This window comes from Oncorhynchus kisutch, linkage group LG15 (genome assembly GCF_002021735.2).
Source record: "Oncorhynchus kisutch isolate 150728-3 linkage group LG15, Okis_V2, whole genome shotgun sequence".
NCBI classification, from domain to species: domain Eukaryota; kingdom Metazoa; phylum Chordata; class Actinopteri; order Salmoniformes; family Salmonidae; genus Oncorhynchus; species Oncorhynchus kisutch.
In genome coordinates, this window is record NC_034188.2 from 18,701,233 (window position 1) to 18,715,836 (window position 14,604).

The 14,604-nt window shown below is 43.2% G+C and overlaps 1 protein-coding gene across 1 annotated transcript; it reads right to left on the reverse strand.

The window, feature by feature from the left end:
• Window positions 1-364: 364 nt before the first annotated feature.
• Window positions 365-13,920, reverse strand: cab39l1 (calcium binding protein 39, like 1). The gene is made up of 8 exons (XM_020502060.2): window positions 13,732-13,920; window positions 12,830-12,995; window positions 12,370-12,534; window positions 11,900-12,018; window positions 11,484-11,652; window positions 11,154-11,279; window positions 9,282-9,425; window positions 365-1,188 (listed from the first exon to the last, which is right to left on the reverse strand). Exons 2-8 carry the CDS (start codon window positions 12,944-12,946, stop codon window positions 997-999), a joined length of 1,032 nt encoding a protein of 343 aa, XP_020357649.1. The 5' UTR covers window positions 12,947-12,995; window positions 13,732-13,920; the 3' UTR covers window positions 365-996.
• Between the last annotated feature and the right edge of the window lie 684 nt (window positions 13,921-14,604).

Consider the following 14,604-nt stretch of genomic DNA (forward strand, 5'->3'; position numbering starts at 1 on the left):
CTACTAAAACCATCTGTAGGTTCTATTATAGTCCACTAGCCTGGGCCCTACTAAAACCATCTGTAGGTTCTATTATAGTCCACTAGCCTGGGCCCTACTATCATATCATTGATTCATGTTTTCATATAGTTTTTTTTACTGTCATCTCTGATGGATGGCTCCTATTAGGACAACAGTTGCTGCGGACTCACGTCTTTGAGCCTTCCATTGTCAGGGTTTGTCATTAGGAGATGGACTGAAGATAGTTATCAACTAAAGATTACAATGACCTACTCTGACCCAAGAGTCTATCCAAAGCTAAGCAATAAACCAACATATTATGGAATTAGTTAAGTATGGTGTCAGAAACAAGACCACTACAAAATAAATGTTAACTGAATAACCCCAGCAAAATAATCTTTATTTTTATATTCTAATCCCTAAAATATCATATAGGACATCTGTCGTTAAAAGCTTACAAATCCATTTCAAAGTTCCTGTAAGGTTTGGGGAGTCTGTGCCGGGGAGAGTGTATTCTGTTTTGTGGACCACTTATCCTGATTTCCCAGGAAATTGCTCAGGTGTGCTACTGTGCTTATTAAAATAGGCTAATGGTGTGTTTAAGGTTCAATATACCATCATCTGACTAAGTGCATTGATATCATACCTGCTGGCTGAAATAGATCTATGGTTTAACTAACAGTTCTCGGGTCACTCCTGTTGCGTGTGGGGGGGGGGACTTTGTACAGTATATTGTTCCTATGTTTGAAGTTAAGAGAAGGGCAGAGTAATGGAATCTAGCTAGTTAAGTATGCTTCTCTCACTATCATTCTCTCTCTGAAAACTCCAAGGCCCCAACCAAAATCACTAGCATCACCACTACCTGTGCTTTGGCACTGTCCCCCTGCCTGTCCCCTCATGCCTCCTCTGGTGCTGTCCCCCTGACTGTCTCCCTCATGCTTCCTCTGGTGCTGTCCCCTCATTCCTCCTCTGGTGCTGTCCCCCTGCCTGTCTCCCTCATGCCTCCTCTGGTGCTGTGGGCCTCTTCAGGTCACGGATCTGCTTGATCAGGTAAATCTTCTCGTCGCAGAACTGCTCGTCCTCGGAGCGGTCTCTCTGGAAACGGCTCAGGAAGTCCACCAGCTTGGCCTGATTCTTCAGCAGGATGTCCAGCACCGGCTGGGTCTTGTTGGGGTTGGCCACAAACACCTAAGACCAGACAGAACAGGGTTAATGGGGTACCTATAAATGATTTTTATGCTGCACAAGAATTACCCTTCAGGGACAATAAAGATCTATTGAATTGAATGGTGCTACAGCATGACAATCTATTGTAGTTGGTCACCTGGTTAATGTACCTTAGTATCCACTGAGTGTACAAAACATTAGGAACACATGCTCTTTCCATAACATAGACTGACCAGGTGAATCCAGGTGAAAGCTATGATCCCTTACTGATGTTACTTCATAAATCCACTCCAAATCAGTGTAGATGAAGTGGAGGAGGCTGGTTAAAGAAGGATTTTTATTATTTTTTTCAATTTAAAGTTCTCTTTTTTTTTCAAATCAACCAACACAACACATTTCACAATCACAGATGTGACAGGCTTAAAAAAATATGTTTTATTTATATATACATACACACACAGTGGGGCAAAAAAGTATTTAGTCAGCCACCTTGCTGATGGAAGGAGGTTTTCACTCAAAATCTCACAATACATGGCCCCAGGGTAGCCTAGTGGTTAGAGCGTTGGACTAGTAACCGAAAGGTTGCAAGTTCGAATCCCCGAGCTGACAAGGTACAAATCTGTCGTTCTGCCCCTGAACAGGCAGTTAACCCACTGTTCCTAGGCCGTCATTGAAAATAAGAATTTGTTCTTAACTGTCTTGCCTATTAAAATAAAGGTTACTTAAAAAAAGTATAATTCTTTCCTTTACATGGATCAGTCGTCCTGGTCCCTTTGCAGAAAAACAGCCCCAAAGCATGATGTTTCCACCCCCATGCTTCACAGTAGGTATGGTGTTCTTTGGATGCAACTCAGCATTCTTTGTCCTCCAAACACGAGGAGTTGAGTTTTTACCAAAAAGTTATATTTTGGTTTCATCTGACCATATGACATTCTCCCAATCATCCAAATGCTCTCTAGCAAACTTCAGACGGGCCTGGAAATGTACTGGCTTAAGCAGGAGGACACGTCTGGCACTGCAGGATTTGAGTCCCTGGCGGCGTAGTGTGTTACTGATGGTAGGCTTTGTTACTTTGGTCCCAGCTCTCTACAGGTCATTCACTAGGTCCCCCCGTGTGGTTCTGGGATTTTTGCTCACCGTTCTTGTGATAATTTTGACCCCACGGGGTGAGATCTTGCGTGGAGCCCCCGATCAAGGGAGATTATCAGTGGTCTTGTATGTCTTCCATTTCCTAATAATTGCTCCCACATTTGATTTCTTCAAACCAAGCTGCTTACCTATTGCAGATTCAGTCTTCCCAGCCTGGTGCAGATGTACAATTTTGTTTCTGGTGTCCTTTGACAGCTCTTTGGTCTTGGCCATAGTGGAGTTTGGAGTGTGACCTGTTGTGGACAGGTGTCTTTTATACTGATAACAAGTTCAAACAGGTGCCATTAATACATGTAACGAGTGGAGGACAGAGGAGCCTCTTAAAGAAGAAGTTACAGGTCTGTGAGAGCCAGAAATTTTGCTTGTTTGTAGGTGACCAAATACTTAAATAAATTCATTAAAAATCCTACAATGTGATTTTCAGGATTTTTTTTCCTCATTTTGTCTGTCATAGGTGAAGTGTACCTATGATGAAAATTAAAGGCCTCATCTTTTTAAGTGGGAGAACTTGTACAATTGGTGGCTGACTAAATACTTTTTTGCCCCACTGTATATATAAAAACATGTAATCATATTACTCCAGTGCTAGCCTCCGTACACTGGCTTCCTGTCAAGGCAAGGGCTGATTTCAAGGTCTTACTGCTAACCTACAAAGCATTACATGGGCTTGCTCCTACCTATCTCTCTGATTTGCTCCCGCCGTACATACCTACATGTACGCTACGGTCACAAGACACAGGCCTCCTAATTGTCCCTAGAATTTCTAGGGGGCAGGGCTTTCTCCTATAGAGCTCCATATATATGGAATGGTCTGCCTACCCATGTGAGAGACGCAAACTCGGTCTCAACCTTTAAGTCTTTACTGAAGACTCATCTCTTCAGTGAGTGTAGTCTGGCCCAGGAGTGTGAAGGTGAACGGAAAGGCTCTGGAGCAACGAACCGCCCTTGCCGTCTCTGCCTGGTCGGTTCCCCTCTTTCCACTGGGATTCTCTGCCTCTAACCCTATTACAGGGGCTGAGTCACTGGCTTACTAGGTAGGGCTCTTTCATACCGTCCCTAGGAGGGGTGCGTCACTTGAGTGGATTGAGTCACTGATGTGATCTTCCTGTCTGGGTTGGCGCCCCCCTTGGGTTGTGCCGTGGCGGAGATCTTTGTGGGCTATACTCGGCCTTGTCTCAGGATGGTAAGTTGGTGGTTGAAGATATCCCTCTAGTGGTGTGGGGGCTGTGCTTTGGAAAAGTGGGTTGGGGTTATATCCTTCCTGTTTGGCCCTATCCGAGGGTGTCATCGGATGGGGCCACAGTGTCTCCTGACCCCTCCTGTCTCAGCCTCCAGTATTTATGCTGCAGTAGTTTGTGTCGGGGGGCTAGGGTCAGTTTGTTATATCTGGAGTACTTCTCCTGTCCTATCCAGTGTCCTGTGTGACTTTATGTATGCTCTCTCTAATTCTCTCTTTCTTTCTCTCTCTCGGAGGACCTGAGCCCTAGGACCATGCCTCAGGACTACCAGACATGATGACTCCTTGCTGTCCCCAGTCCATCTGGCCGTGCTGCTGCTCCAGTTTCAACTGTTCTTCCTGTGATTATTATTATTTGAACATGCTGGTCATTTATGAACATTTGAACATCTTGGCCATGTTCTGTTATAATCTCCACCCGGCACAGCCAGAAGAGGACTGGCCACCCGACATAGCCTGGTTCCCCTCTAGGTTTCTTCCTAGGTTTTGGCCTTTCTAGGGAGTTTTTCCTAGCCACTGTGCTTCTACACCTGCATTGCTTGCTGTTTGGGGTTTTAGGCTGGGTTTCTGTACAGCACTTTGCGATATCAGCTGATGTACAAAGGGCTATATAAATAAATATATACACACACATATATGTATATATAATGCAATTTAAACAGTTACTTTAGACAACTGCCTTTGTATTGGGAGATGTTTATCCTCTTGTTCCCAGGTATTTCTTACAGTCCCTCCACGCTAGTAGGGTGCTGTAAATCACAAAGGTTTTGTTGCCCACTTCACTAAAGTTATTAATGAATATAATTGAGCTTAGGGGCAATGAACCACAGGATTGGGCTTCTATCTGAATCCCCGTTGACTTGTCTATTTGTGATCCATGTTAGCATGTCGCAGATTTGGGCAGACTAGTAGTACAATTGAAGGGAGGGAAGGGCAAGACCACCCTTAGATTCAGGTTTCGATATAGTGGAAAACTTGATCCTAGGTTTTTTTTGCCCCATATACATTTGGTGATGCTTTGGTTAGTTGTTTTGAAGAAGGAAACTGGGAGATAGCATGGGAGCATCTGAAATAAATAGTTCAGTCTAGGGAGGACGTTCATACGGATGACATTAATTCTTCCTACTAAGCTAATTGGGAGGGAGATCCAGGTTTGGAGATCGTTCTTGATTCAATCCAAGAGTGGGAGATAATTTTCCTTGAAAAGGTTATTTAGATCTGGTGTTATGAAGATCCCAAGGTATGAAACCCCTGTGTCTTCCATTGGAAAGGACACAGTGTCTTCATAGAGCTGGTGAGTGTAATATTGAGCCAGTGGATTTGTTAAAATTGATCTTATAACCTGAAAACTTGCCATACTGAGCAATTGTGTCTAAAATGGGAGGGATTTCTCAGGGTTGGATATGTAAAGCAAGACATCAGCATAAAGCGAAATCTTGTGCTGCAGGCCGCCTGCAGAAACACCCATAATAATTGGATTGCTCATTATCAACACTGCCAGCGGCTCCGCCCCCAACAAGTAGAGCAGGGGGGACAGCGAGCACCCTTGTCTTGTGCCCCGTTCCAGAGGGAATCTGTCAGAGTTCAGTCCGTTAGTAGGCACCATGGCATTTGGATGAGAGTATAGTGATTTGATCCATTTAATAAAATTTGGGCCCATATTGAACTTTAAGACTGAAAACTCCACTCCATCCGGTCAAACGCCTTCTACAGTGAAGCCAGCAGGACAGGGGTCTTCTGTGCCTTTACTTGATCAATAATATCAAAAAGACAGTGAACGTTATCAGAAGAGTATCTGTCACTAATAAATCCAGTTTGGTCCGCTTGTATTATTTTGGGAAGAAGAGTGTTTAGACTTTTGGTGAGCAATTTGGTAATTATTTTGTATTCGAAATCCAACAAGCTTATGGGCCGGAAGGACAAGCAGGATAGAGGGTCCTTGTCTTTTTTGAGCAACACTAATGAGAGCTGTGTGCATTGAGTCTGGGAGAACGCCGTTTTGCAAAAATCCTCCAGCATTGGCATGAAGATAGGGCGGAGCTGGGGCCAAAAAGCTTTGTAGAACTCTCTGTGGAATCCATCTGGGCCTGGGGACTTATTAAGTGGCATGGAGGTAATTGCCTCCAGGATATCCTCAGGAGTGAAGGGGGAGTTCAGATCTTCTTGGTCGGTCTCTGATAGAGGGAATCTTGCTACCTAAACTAGGAAAGAGTGGAGTTCTGCCTCCATGTGTTTTCTCTCAGAGGTATATAGTTTGCAGTAAAAATGAAAAGTTAAATTGATATTTTTTGGGTCATATGTGACCTCGTCCTCTGCTGTTCGATAGCCATGATTGTACGCTCTCTGACTGCTCTTTTTTTAATTGGTAAGCCAGCAATCTACTAGGCCTATTGCTATTATACTCATGGTATTTCTGTTTAGTAAAGAACATTTTAAAAATTATCCCGAGTGTAGTCCAAATTTAGTTTGGCTTTGGCTGCTTTAAGTTGACTCCAGGAGGTGCTGTCTGGGGATTGTTTATGTACTTTTTCACAGCATTCCAGCTCCCTCTCGAGATCTAGCCTTGTGCTTCCTTTGCTTTTTTCTTAAAGGAAGCATATGCAATTAGATGACCTCTTAATGTAGCTTTAGCAGTGTCCCACATTGTGGCTGGAGAAACAGGAGAATCTTTGTTGTCTTGTGTGTAGTGGTCTATCCATGTAGTTACCAATGTATGGAACGAGTCGTGTTGAATTTCCAGCTCTTTGACCTCGGGATGTTTTTGCAGAGGTCAAAGCGGAGGTGGACAAAGGCGTGATCTGAAAGTGCTTTGGGTCCAATTGTACACGTGGATGAATTTATTCAACTCTTTGGGATAAAAACGTAATCTATACAGGAGTAGGTGTTATGGACATTAGAGTAGTATGTATAGTCCATAGATGAGCTATTAGTCTCTCTCCAGATATCTATCAGTCCCATCTCTTTAGTAAGAGAGTTCAACATCTTTGCAGAAGTAGGATTTGTGGTGGGGACTTGAGATGATTTGTCTAGGGTTGGGTTAAGGGTACAATTAAATCTCCGTCCACCACGCCAAAGGAGACACAACGCTCATTGAACAGGGTTATCATTTTTGACATGAAAGCAGGAGTATCTGTGTTAGGGGCATATATATTTAAGATAGTAATTGGTTGTCCATACATTGACCCAGTTATCAAAATAAATCTCCCCTCCGGATCAGATATGTTTTTGTCAATTACAAATGGAACATTCTTCTGGATAAGTATGGCTGTACCTCTACTGTTTGATTTGAAAGATGAGAAATACACCTGTCCCACCCAAGCTCTGCGGAGTTTGGCATGTTCGGCATCACAGAGGTGTTTTTTAGAGCACATCGTATCTTTTTCCGTTTTATTGCATGCCCTAGACCATGGCAGTTCCATGTCAATAGATTTAAGGTACTAGTCATCGTCATCAAACTTTAGTAAAAGTGGATAATAGTTACAGCTGTGTTCACATAAAAGGAAAATAAATGGTGTACATAAAATAACAATCCCTGAACACCCCAGCCGAGTTCCCAAACAACTCGACACATCCCGTTGGATCCATTACACCCCCCCCCCCCCCCCCCCCCCGCTCAGTCTCAATTCTGTGTTCCGAAAAAAAACGGGAACAGTTAGTAACACACAGCGTCTACCTCTCCCCACCAAAGAAATGCTTCACCCTCTCCTCTCCGCCCCGCATTGAGTAAATGACAACGTAGCCCCCGTCCAGACCACATTAAATGAGGGTGAAAATAAAATCAATAGCCCAGCCTACATATACCTCCCCAAGGGACATAATAATAGCGACAAAAGAAAGGGGGAAATAAAAGTAGGCTGAAACGTTAGTAGGCCTAGGTTAGGCTATAGAGCATATCCCTCTCAGCTAAAGGAAAATAAATATAGATTGGACGGCTATAAGGACATTTAGCGGGGCGGGTGGGTCTTTGGATATCGGCTATATGTTGTCTTACCTCCTTTAGTAATAGCATTAATCACATTTAGTCATTGGTCCGTTTCTCATTGACCAGGATTGTCTTTCAAAAAACGTTTTGAAGTGTCACAGGGCTCCTTGGTGAAGAATTCTGAGATCGTTTGGGTATTTGAATCCCCTGGAGATGCCTCGGTCAATGGAGTATTTCTTCAGCTTGTCAAACTCACGCCGCTTTCGGCGTATTCCAGCTGACAGGTCCTGGTGTAAAGCGAGTTTGGCATTTCCCACTGTGATGGTGTTGATTTTCGCCAACCTGTAGGACTCGTTCCTTGTCGGTGAATCTCAGGAAACGTATGGCGATTGGGCGCGGAGGTTGTCTGGCTGGTGGGGGCCTCAGTGCTCGGTGAGCTCTAGAGTTCTATGGGCCTGTCGGTGGACAGATTGAGTCACTCGGGAAGTTTGTCTTGCAGGTAGCGGATCAGCGGCATGTTTCCCTTATTCCTTCGCCCCTCGGGAAGTTTGTCTTGCAGGTAGCGGATCAGTAGCACGTTTCCCTTATTCCTTCGCCCCCTATTTTCCAGGTCCTCTGTTTTCTCTTCCAGATGCTCCATTTTCTTTTTAGCACATGCTATTGTTTCCATGGCATCTGTCAATAAGTTTTCAATGGATAGGATTCGCCCCTCTGTCTCCTCCAAGCGCCCCAAGTTTATGGTTATCTTGTTGTTGATGTCAGGCAAAGAGTTTTCCAGGATTGTCACCTTGCCCCCTATCGCACTGAGCTGAGAGTTAATGGCATCTAATTTAATGTTGAGTTCTGTACGTTGGGATCTCAATTCAGAAAGGATGTCTTCGACAGAGTGCGAGGTTGGCAATCGTTGGGCCTCGGGGGGGGAACGGGTCCTCTTGCTCCTGGCTAATGGCGCTAGCTTTTTCTGAAGCTAGCTTCTTCTTGGAGGCTTTTTCTGTCGCTAATGCTCGAGTCCGGGTAAAAATGTCACCTGTAGTGTCGCCTTTTGTAGCCACCATGACTTTTTTACTAAAGCTAAAGGAGTTTAAACTTGAAGTGGAGGTAAGATTAGGAATTGGAAACTACTTGTGCGAAACTCTTAGTTCACGCGGCCATCTCATTCAAAGGTCACGTGATTCCCCCCCAAAGAAGGATTTTTAGACAATTAAGACATGGATTGTGTATGTGTGCCATTCAGAGGGTGAACGGGCAAGACAAAATATTTAAGTGCCTTTGAACGGGGTATGGTAGTAGGTGCCAGGTGCACTGGTTTGTGTCAAGAACAAACACTGCTGGGTTTTTCTACACTCAACAGTTTCCTGTGTGTATCAAGAATGGTCCACCACCCAAAGGACATCCAGCCAACTTGACAACTGCATTGAAGTCAACATGGTCTAGCATCCCTTTGGAACGGTTTCAACACATTATAGAGTCCATGCCCTGACAAATTGAGGCTTTTCTGAGGGCAAATGTGGGGTGCAACTCAAGGAAGGCGTTGTTAATGTTTTGTACACTCCGTATATGCTAATTGGTTAATTTCTTAACAAAATACAATACTACAACCGTATTAAGTTATAATTAAGTATTTAAAGGCATGAATATTTATGCATCCTCTATAAAGACAGAATTGTAGATTAGGGGATGTAAATGTTAATAACATGTATTTTAGATGAAGTAACCCAAAACGGTGGAAAATAGGACAGGCCGAGAATGAGGCCAGAATCTGCACCCTCAGCCTGCACCCTCCAAGAACACAACATGTCTACACACCTTGAAGACATGGAAGGCCTCAAACTGGATGTTGCGGCTGTTGTCTCTCAGCATGTTCATCATCAGCTTCAAGTTCTCAGCCCGGCTGATGTACTTGGTCATCACAGTGAAGTTGTGTCGGTCCAGAAGAAGCTCTCCCAGGAGCTGCAAAACACTTTGTTTAGTAATAGAAAAAGGGTCATAATTGTTTTTAGGATAAGTTAGGAAGAGATACAGTGCATTCTAAAAGTATTCAGACCTTCACTTTTTCCACATTTTGTTACAGCCGTATTCTAAAATTGATTCAATTATTTTTTGCCATCAATCTACACACAATACCACATAACAAAGTGAACAGGTTTTTAGAATTCTTGCAAATGTATTAAAAATAAAACAGAAACACCTTATTTATTATTCAAACCTATGAGACCTTATTAATTAAACAACTTATTAATTATTCAAAACCATGAGACTAAATTTATCTCCGGGGCATCCTGTTTCCATTGATCATCCTTGAGATGTTTCTAAACTTGATTGGACAGGACTTGGAAAGGCACACACCGGTCTATATAAAAGCCCCACAGTTGACAGTGCATGTCAGAGCAAAAACCAAGCCATGAGGTTGAAGGAATTGTCCGTAGAGCTGAGAGACAGGATTGTGTCGAGGCACATATGGGGAAGGGTACCAAAACATTTCTGCAGCATTCAAGATCACCAAGATCATAGCGGCCTCCATCATTCTTAAATGGAAGAAGTTCGGAACCACCAAGACTCTTCCTAGAGCTGGCCGTCCGGCAAACTGAGCAATCGGAGGAGAAGGGCCTTGGTCAGTGAGGTGACCAATAACCGGATGTTCACTCTGTTAGAGCTCCAGAGTTCCTCTGTGGAGATTGGAGAACCTTCCAGAAGGACAACCATCTCTGCAGCACTCCACCAATCATGCCTTTATGGTAGAGGGGGCAGATGGAAGCCACTCCTCAGTAAAATGCACATGATAACCTGCTTGGAGTTTGCCAAAAGGCATCTAAAGGACTCTCAGAACTTGAAAAAACAAATTCTCTGGTCTGATTAAACCAAGATTGAACCCTTTGGCCTGAATGCCAAGTGTCACGTCTGGAGGAAACCATCGCTACAGTGAAGCATGGTGGTGGCAGCATCATGCTGTGGAGATGTTTGTCAGCAGCAGAGACTGGGACACTAATCAAGATCGAGGGAAAAATGAACGGAGCAAAGTACAGGGAGATCCTTGATGAAAACTTGCTCCAGAGTGCTCAGGACCTCAGACTGGGGCGAAGGTTCACCTTCCAACAGGACAACGACCCTAAGCACACAGCCAACACAACGCAGGAGTGGCTTCTGGAAAAGTCTCTGAATGTCCTTGAGTGGCCCAGCCAGAGCCAGGACTTAAACCTGATCGAACATCTCTGGAGAGACCTGAAAATAGCTGTGCAGCGACACTTGCCATCCAATCTAACAGAGCGTGAGAGGATCTGCATAGAAGAATGGGAGAAACTCTCCAAATACAGGTGTGCCAGGCTTGTAGCGTCATACGTAAGGAGAATCGACTATGTAATCGCTGCCAATGGTGCTTCAACAAAATACTGAGTAAAGGTCTGAATACTTACGTAAATGAAATATTGCCATTTTTATTTATTTTTTCATTCGCAAACAACTTTTTTTTGTCTTTATGGTGTATTGTGTGTAGATTGATGAGGGGGAAAACTATTTAATCCATTTTAGAATAAGGCTGTATCAACATGTGAAAAAAGTGAAGAGGTCTGAATACTTTCAAATGCACTGTATTTCTGTTACAGAAGAAATTCATCAATGAATCACGTGAGGTCAAAACTAACTTAAAATGTTGGGTTTGGTGACAGTGATAACAGAAAGTACCTTTAGGGACTGCCGTTTGGTGACATAATTCTCGGAATGCAGTAGCTTCTCATATTCTGTAAACACCCGGTCATAATTGGTCTCCAGAAAATCTGCACACATAATCTTGTGTCTCGTGAGAAGATCCTAGCAACACATTTGAGAGAAAAGAACAGGATATTACATAACATACTAAGCACAGGGGATGTACACAGTACATCAAGCTGCTTCACACTACAGAAACAGGAGATACGTTCCTGCCCTATGGGCCATTCTGGCTCAGGCAAGGCTCGCTTTATATTAAGCGCTAAACACACAGGACATAAAGCCATGAGAACAGCAGCAATTTACCTTGAACGAAGCGAAAGCGTCTGAGGCGATGTCGAAGGTGGAGAACTCTACATAGCGGAAGAAGCAGTAGAAGTCCTCCGAGAAGAGAATTGTGCGGGCCAGGGGCTCATGACGCAGGCTCTCCCTTAACATCACCCCACAGTTCAGAGCCACCTCTGCACTCTCGTACCTGCAAAGTTGGGATTCATGCCACAACTCAACAATACTGTGTGGGTGTGTTTTGTTGGGGATTAAGAATGATTCATATAGTATATGTTGAGGCTGTATGCATGGGGGTCTGTAAATGAACAAACAAGTGCGTTAAGAGCCTACAATGTCACTTAATGGGTACATACCTAACAAAAAATATATAAATCCATGCTTCTTGCTTATCTAGCTGATCTAACAGATGGCAGATGGGCAGCTTTGAGACTCACCCTTTCAGCAGCATGAAGAGGATCTGTGGGTGTGAGGAGATATACTCAACCGTGGGCGTACGGGTGCCAATCTGGCGCCGCACAATGTTGCTGAACAGATGCACCACATCCTTCTTTCCCTGGAGGACAACAATGAGAAACATTACATGAGAAACATTACAATCAATGAAGGAGGGTGATATGCACATCCCCCCCAAAAAAGCTGATAAAGGTATGAGAGGCCCACACACAGAATCTTGTGGCTCCCCAAGTCCCTCTGCATTTGGGTGTAAGACTAAAGCACTGTGGAGCAGAAATATTCTGTGAGTGGACCTCTCAAACTCTACTATCAAACAGTGGTGTGTGTGATGGGTGATCACATTGTCTTTATGTTCCTCCCTCTTCTGTATTGATTTTAACTATCCACTACTCCAGCATGAAAAATCAATTTCACCCCCAGTATAAAACAAATGGCTAGAACATTTCCCTACCTCAAAATCAATCCTCTGCAGGTTTGCGATGAGAGCAATGAGGAGGTTGGTGTTGTACAGCTCCTGGGCAAGTTGGGCCACAGCCTCCGTTTGGGGCTCCTTGTCCCCTGAACCACACAGCACCTCTTTCAGAGATGATAGGTTCTTAGACACCTCCTCTGCCACCTGGAGACAAGAAAATATGAGGGAACAGCACTTAGTTAATAAAGCCTGAAAGGGCACTCTATGCCCTATAATATAGTGAATTACTTTTAACCAGAACCCATATGAGTCTCTGGTCAAAAGTAGCACATTATGTAGGGATTAGGGTGCCTTTTCGGACACATCCAATGACTCACAACATTGCTATATGAAGTTGCAGTCTGGATGCTCATATGTGAAAGACCAACTTTAACCAACAAATGCCCACAGACAATTACTACTGTGCTCTCAAAACAGCAGTCCACAGGTATCACCTGACCTTTTCACATTTTTTGCTTTCTGCCGCATCCAGCTTTTCCAAGTAAGCTACGTTCTCCTTCAGACTCTTCACAATCTCCGCAGGGTTCTTCTGAGACTTCCCAAAGGGGAACGGCATAGTGACAAGGAGATGAGTCTGGTTGTAAGGGTAGAAGGCACCGCTTTCCCTTTGGAAAATGTATAAATGATGAGCAATTACATCAATACACTGCTTTGATATTAAGAAACTACAGGTCTGACAGATCATCATGACAGCAACAGCTCTGCAACTTGGCCTTTTCCTTCACTGAAATATTCACATTTTAAGTGATGTTGTTACACTTAACAGCACTCCATGGTAACTAACAGATCAATTCCTATCCTGACAATGACACTATGCATCCCTGTAGGCCACATTGTCAGTTACATAACTCGTGGTCAGATAATAGAAAACAGAATGATCAGATCCTAGCAATCAACTGGGTCAAATCTAATGCAGGTAGATATTGAGTTAGAATGCAGGTATCTATCTGTAACGTTCCTGGGCTAGTTCCCACCTATAGCCACAGGGAAACTATTATATGGGTCATAAATGCTTTTCCAAAGTAATATCCGGTGTGTCACTCAATAGACCGTGCCAATGGGTTTATTGAGGATTCGTTTGTGCTGATGTTGGATAGCTAGCTACTCTTCTTTTGGCTCGCTACTCTACAATTGTCAGACAGTTGCTAACGTTAGCTGTTAGTTGGCTTTCTTGCAAGCTAACAGTCAGGATAACTAACGTTAGGCAGCTAGCTGTCAGTGGAATATAGATTAATACACAAATTAAAGGAACGAGCGATTAGCAAACTCGCAGCTGAATTGCTTGCTAGCGAGTTTAGCAAACAAGCTAACGTTAGCACGCTATAATTTTTTGACACTCACCAAGCTTAGAAGGCGACCTCGATTTTTTTTAATATCCTGTAGGAAGTGTAGGATATTTAAAGGTAACTTATACTACACCTATACACCACACCTATTTAAGAACTTCATATCTATTTTCTCGTGACCTAAAAAGTATTTCTGCTGGCAAATTATTGTCAGACAACTTCCCTATCTCCTAGTTCTAGGGAAGAGGGGCGGGTATGTTATGACATACTATTTAAACCAATCAAACCGAAACGATGGAACGACACGCCCCCAAGTACCCGAACCAAAATAAATGCAACAAAGTTGCATTGATATGGTTAAATGTATCAAAAAGTATAATTTCTTCCGATTACAGGAACAAATGTATTTATTTGAGGATACATTATAGCACAGCCTGGTGTCATAGACTAGACATAACCAGCCATAGCAAGCATTTATGTACCAGTTGCAATAAACTTGGAACCTTATTTGAAAAGCTTAAAGTAAGTGGTATCAAATACTAAAGACCTATTCACACCTGAAAATAAAGTGTCTTTGCAGCTATTATATAGGCCTACGTAATGACAAAACAGTATTGGCAAAACATATCCATCTATCTAAGAGTACTGACATTTTCTAAGATGCAGAAACCAGGTTGTCCAGTTGTACATGTATGCTGTTTAAATAACTCATATTCTTACAAATACTTATTGGGGACAAAAGTAGTGCACTAGTCATTTAATAGTGCTGTATTAGCGGACCGATATAGCATCTGTAGTGAGGGCAAAAATATATATTTTTCAGCACCCGGGATTGTAAGTTATTTATAGTGATGGATTCTTGGGGAAATTTGACCCTCTGAAATGAAATTGGATGGCCCTCCATTCAGTACAATATATTTTTACCCTA

What these genes read in the sequence shown, in the direction of transcription:
- cab39l1 (XM_020502060.2), bottom strand. Translation starts at nt 12,946, where the DNA reads ATGCCGTTCCCCTTTGGGAAGTCTCAGAAGAACCCTGCGGAGATTGTG. An exon ending in ACGCTTTCGCTTCGTTCAAG is followed by an intron (nt 11,280 to 11,483) that starts GTAAATTGCTGC and finishes ATGTGTTGCTAG; the next exon opens with GATCTTCTCACGAGACACAA. An exon ending in CCAAACGGCAGTCCCTAAAG is followed by an intron (nt 9,426 to 11,153) that starts GTACTTTCTGTT and finishes AGTGTTTTGCAG; the next exon opens with CTCCTGGGAGAGCTTCTTCT.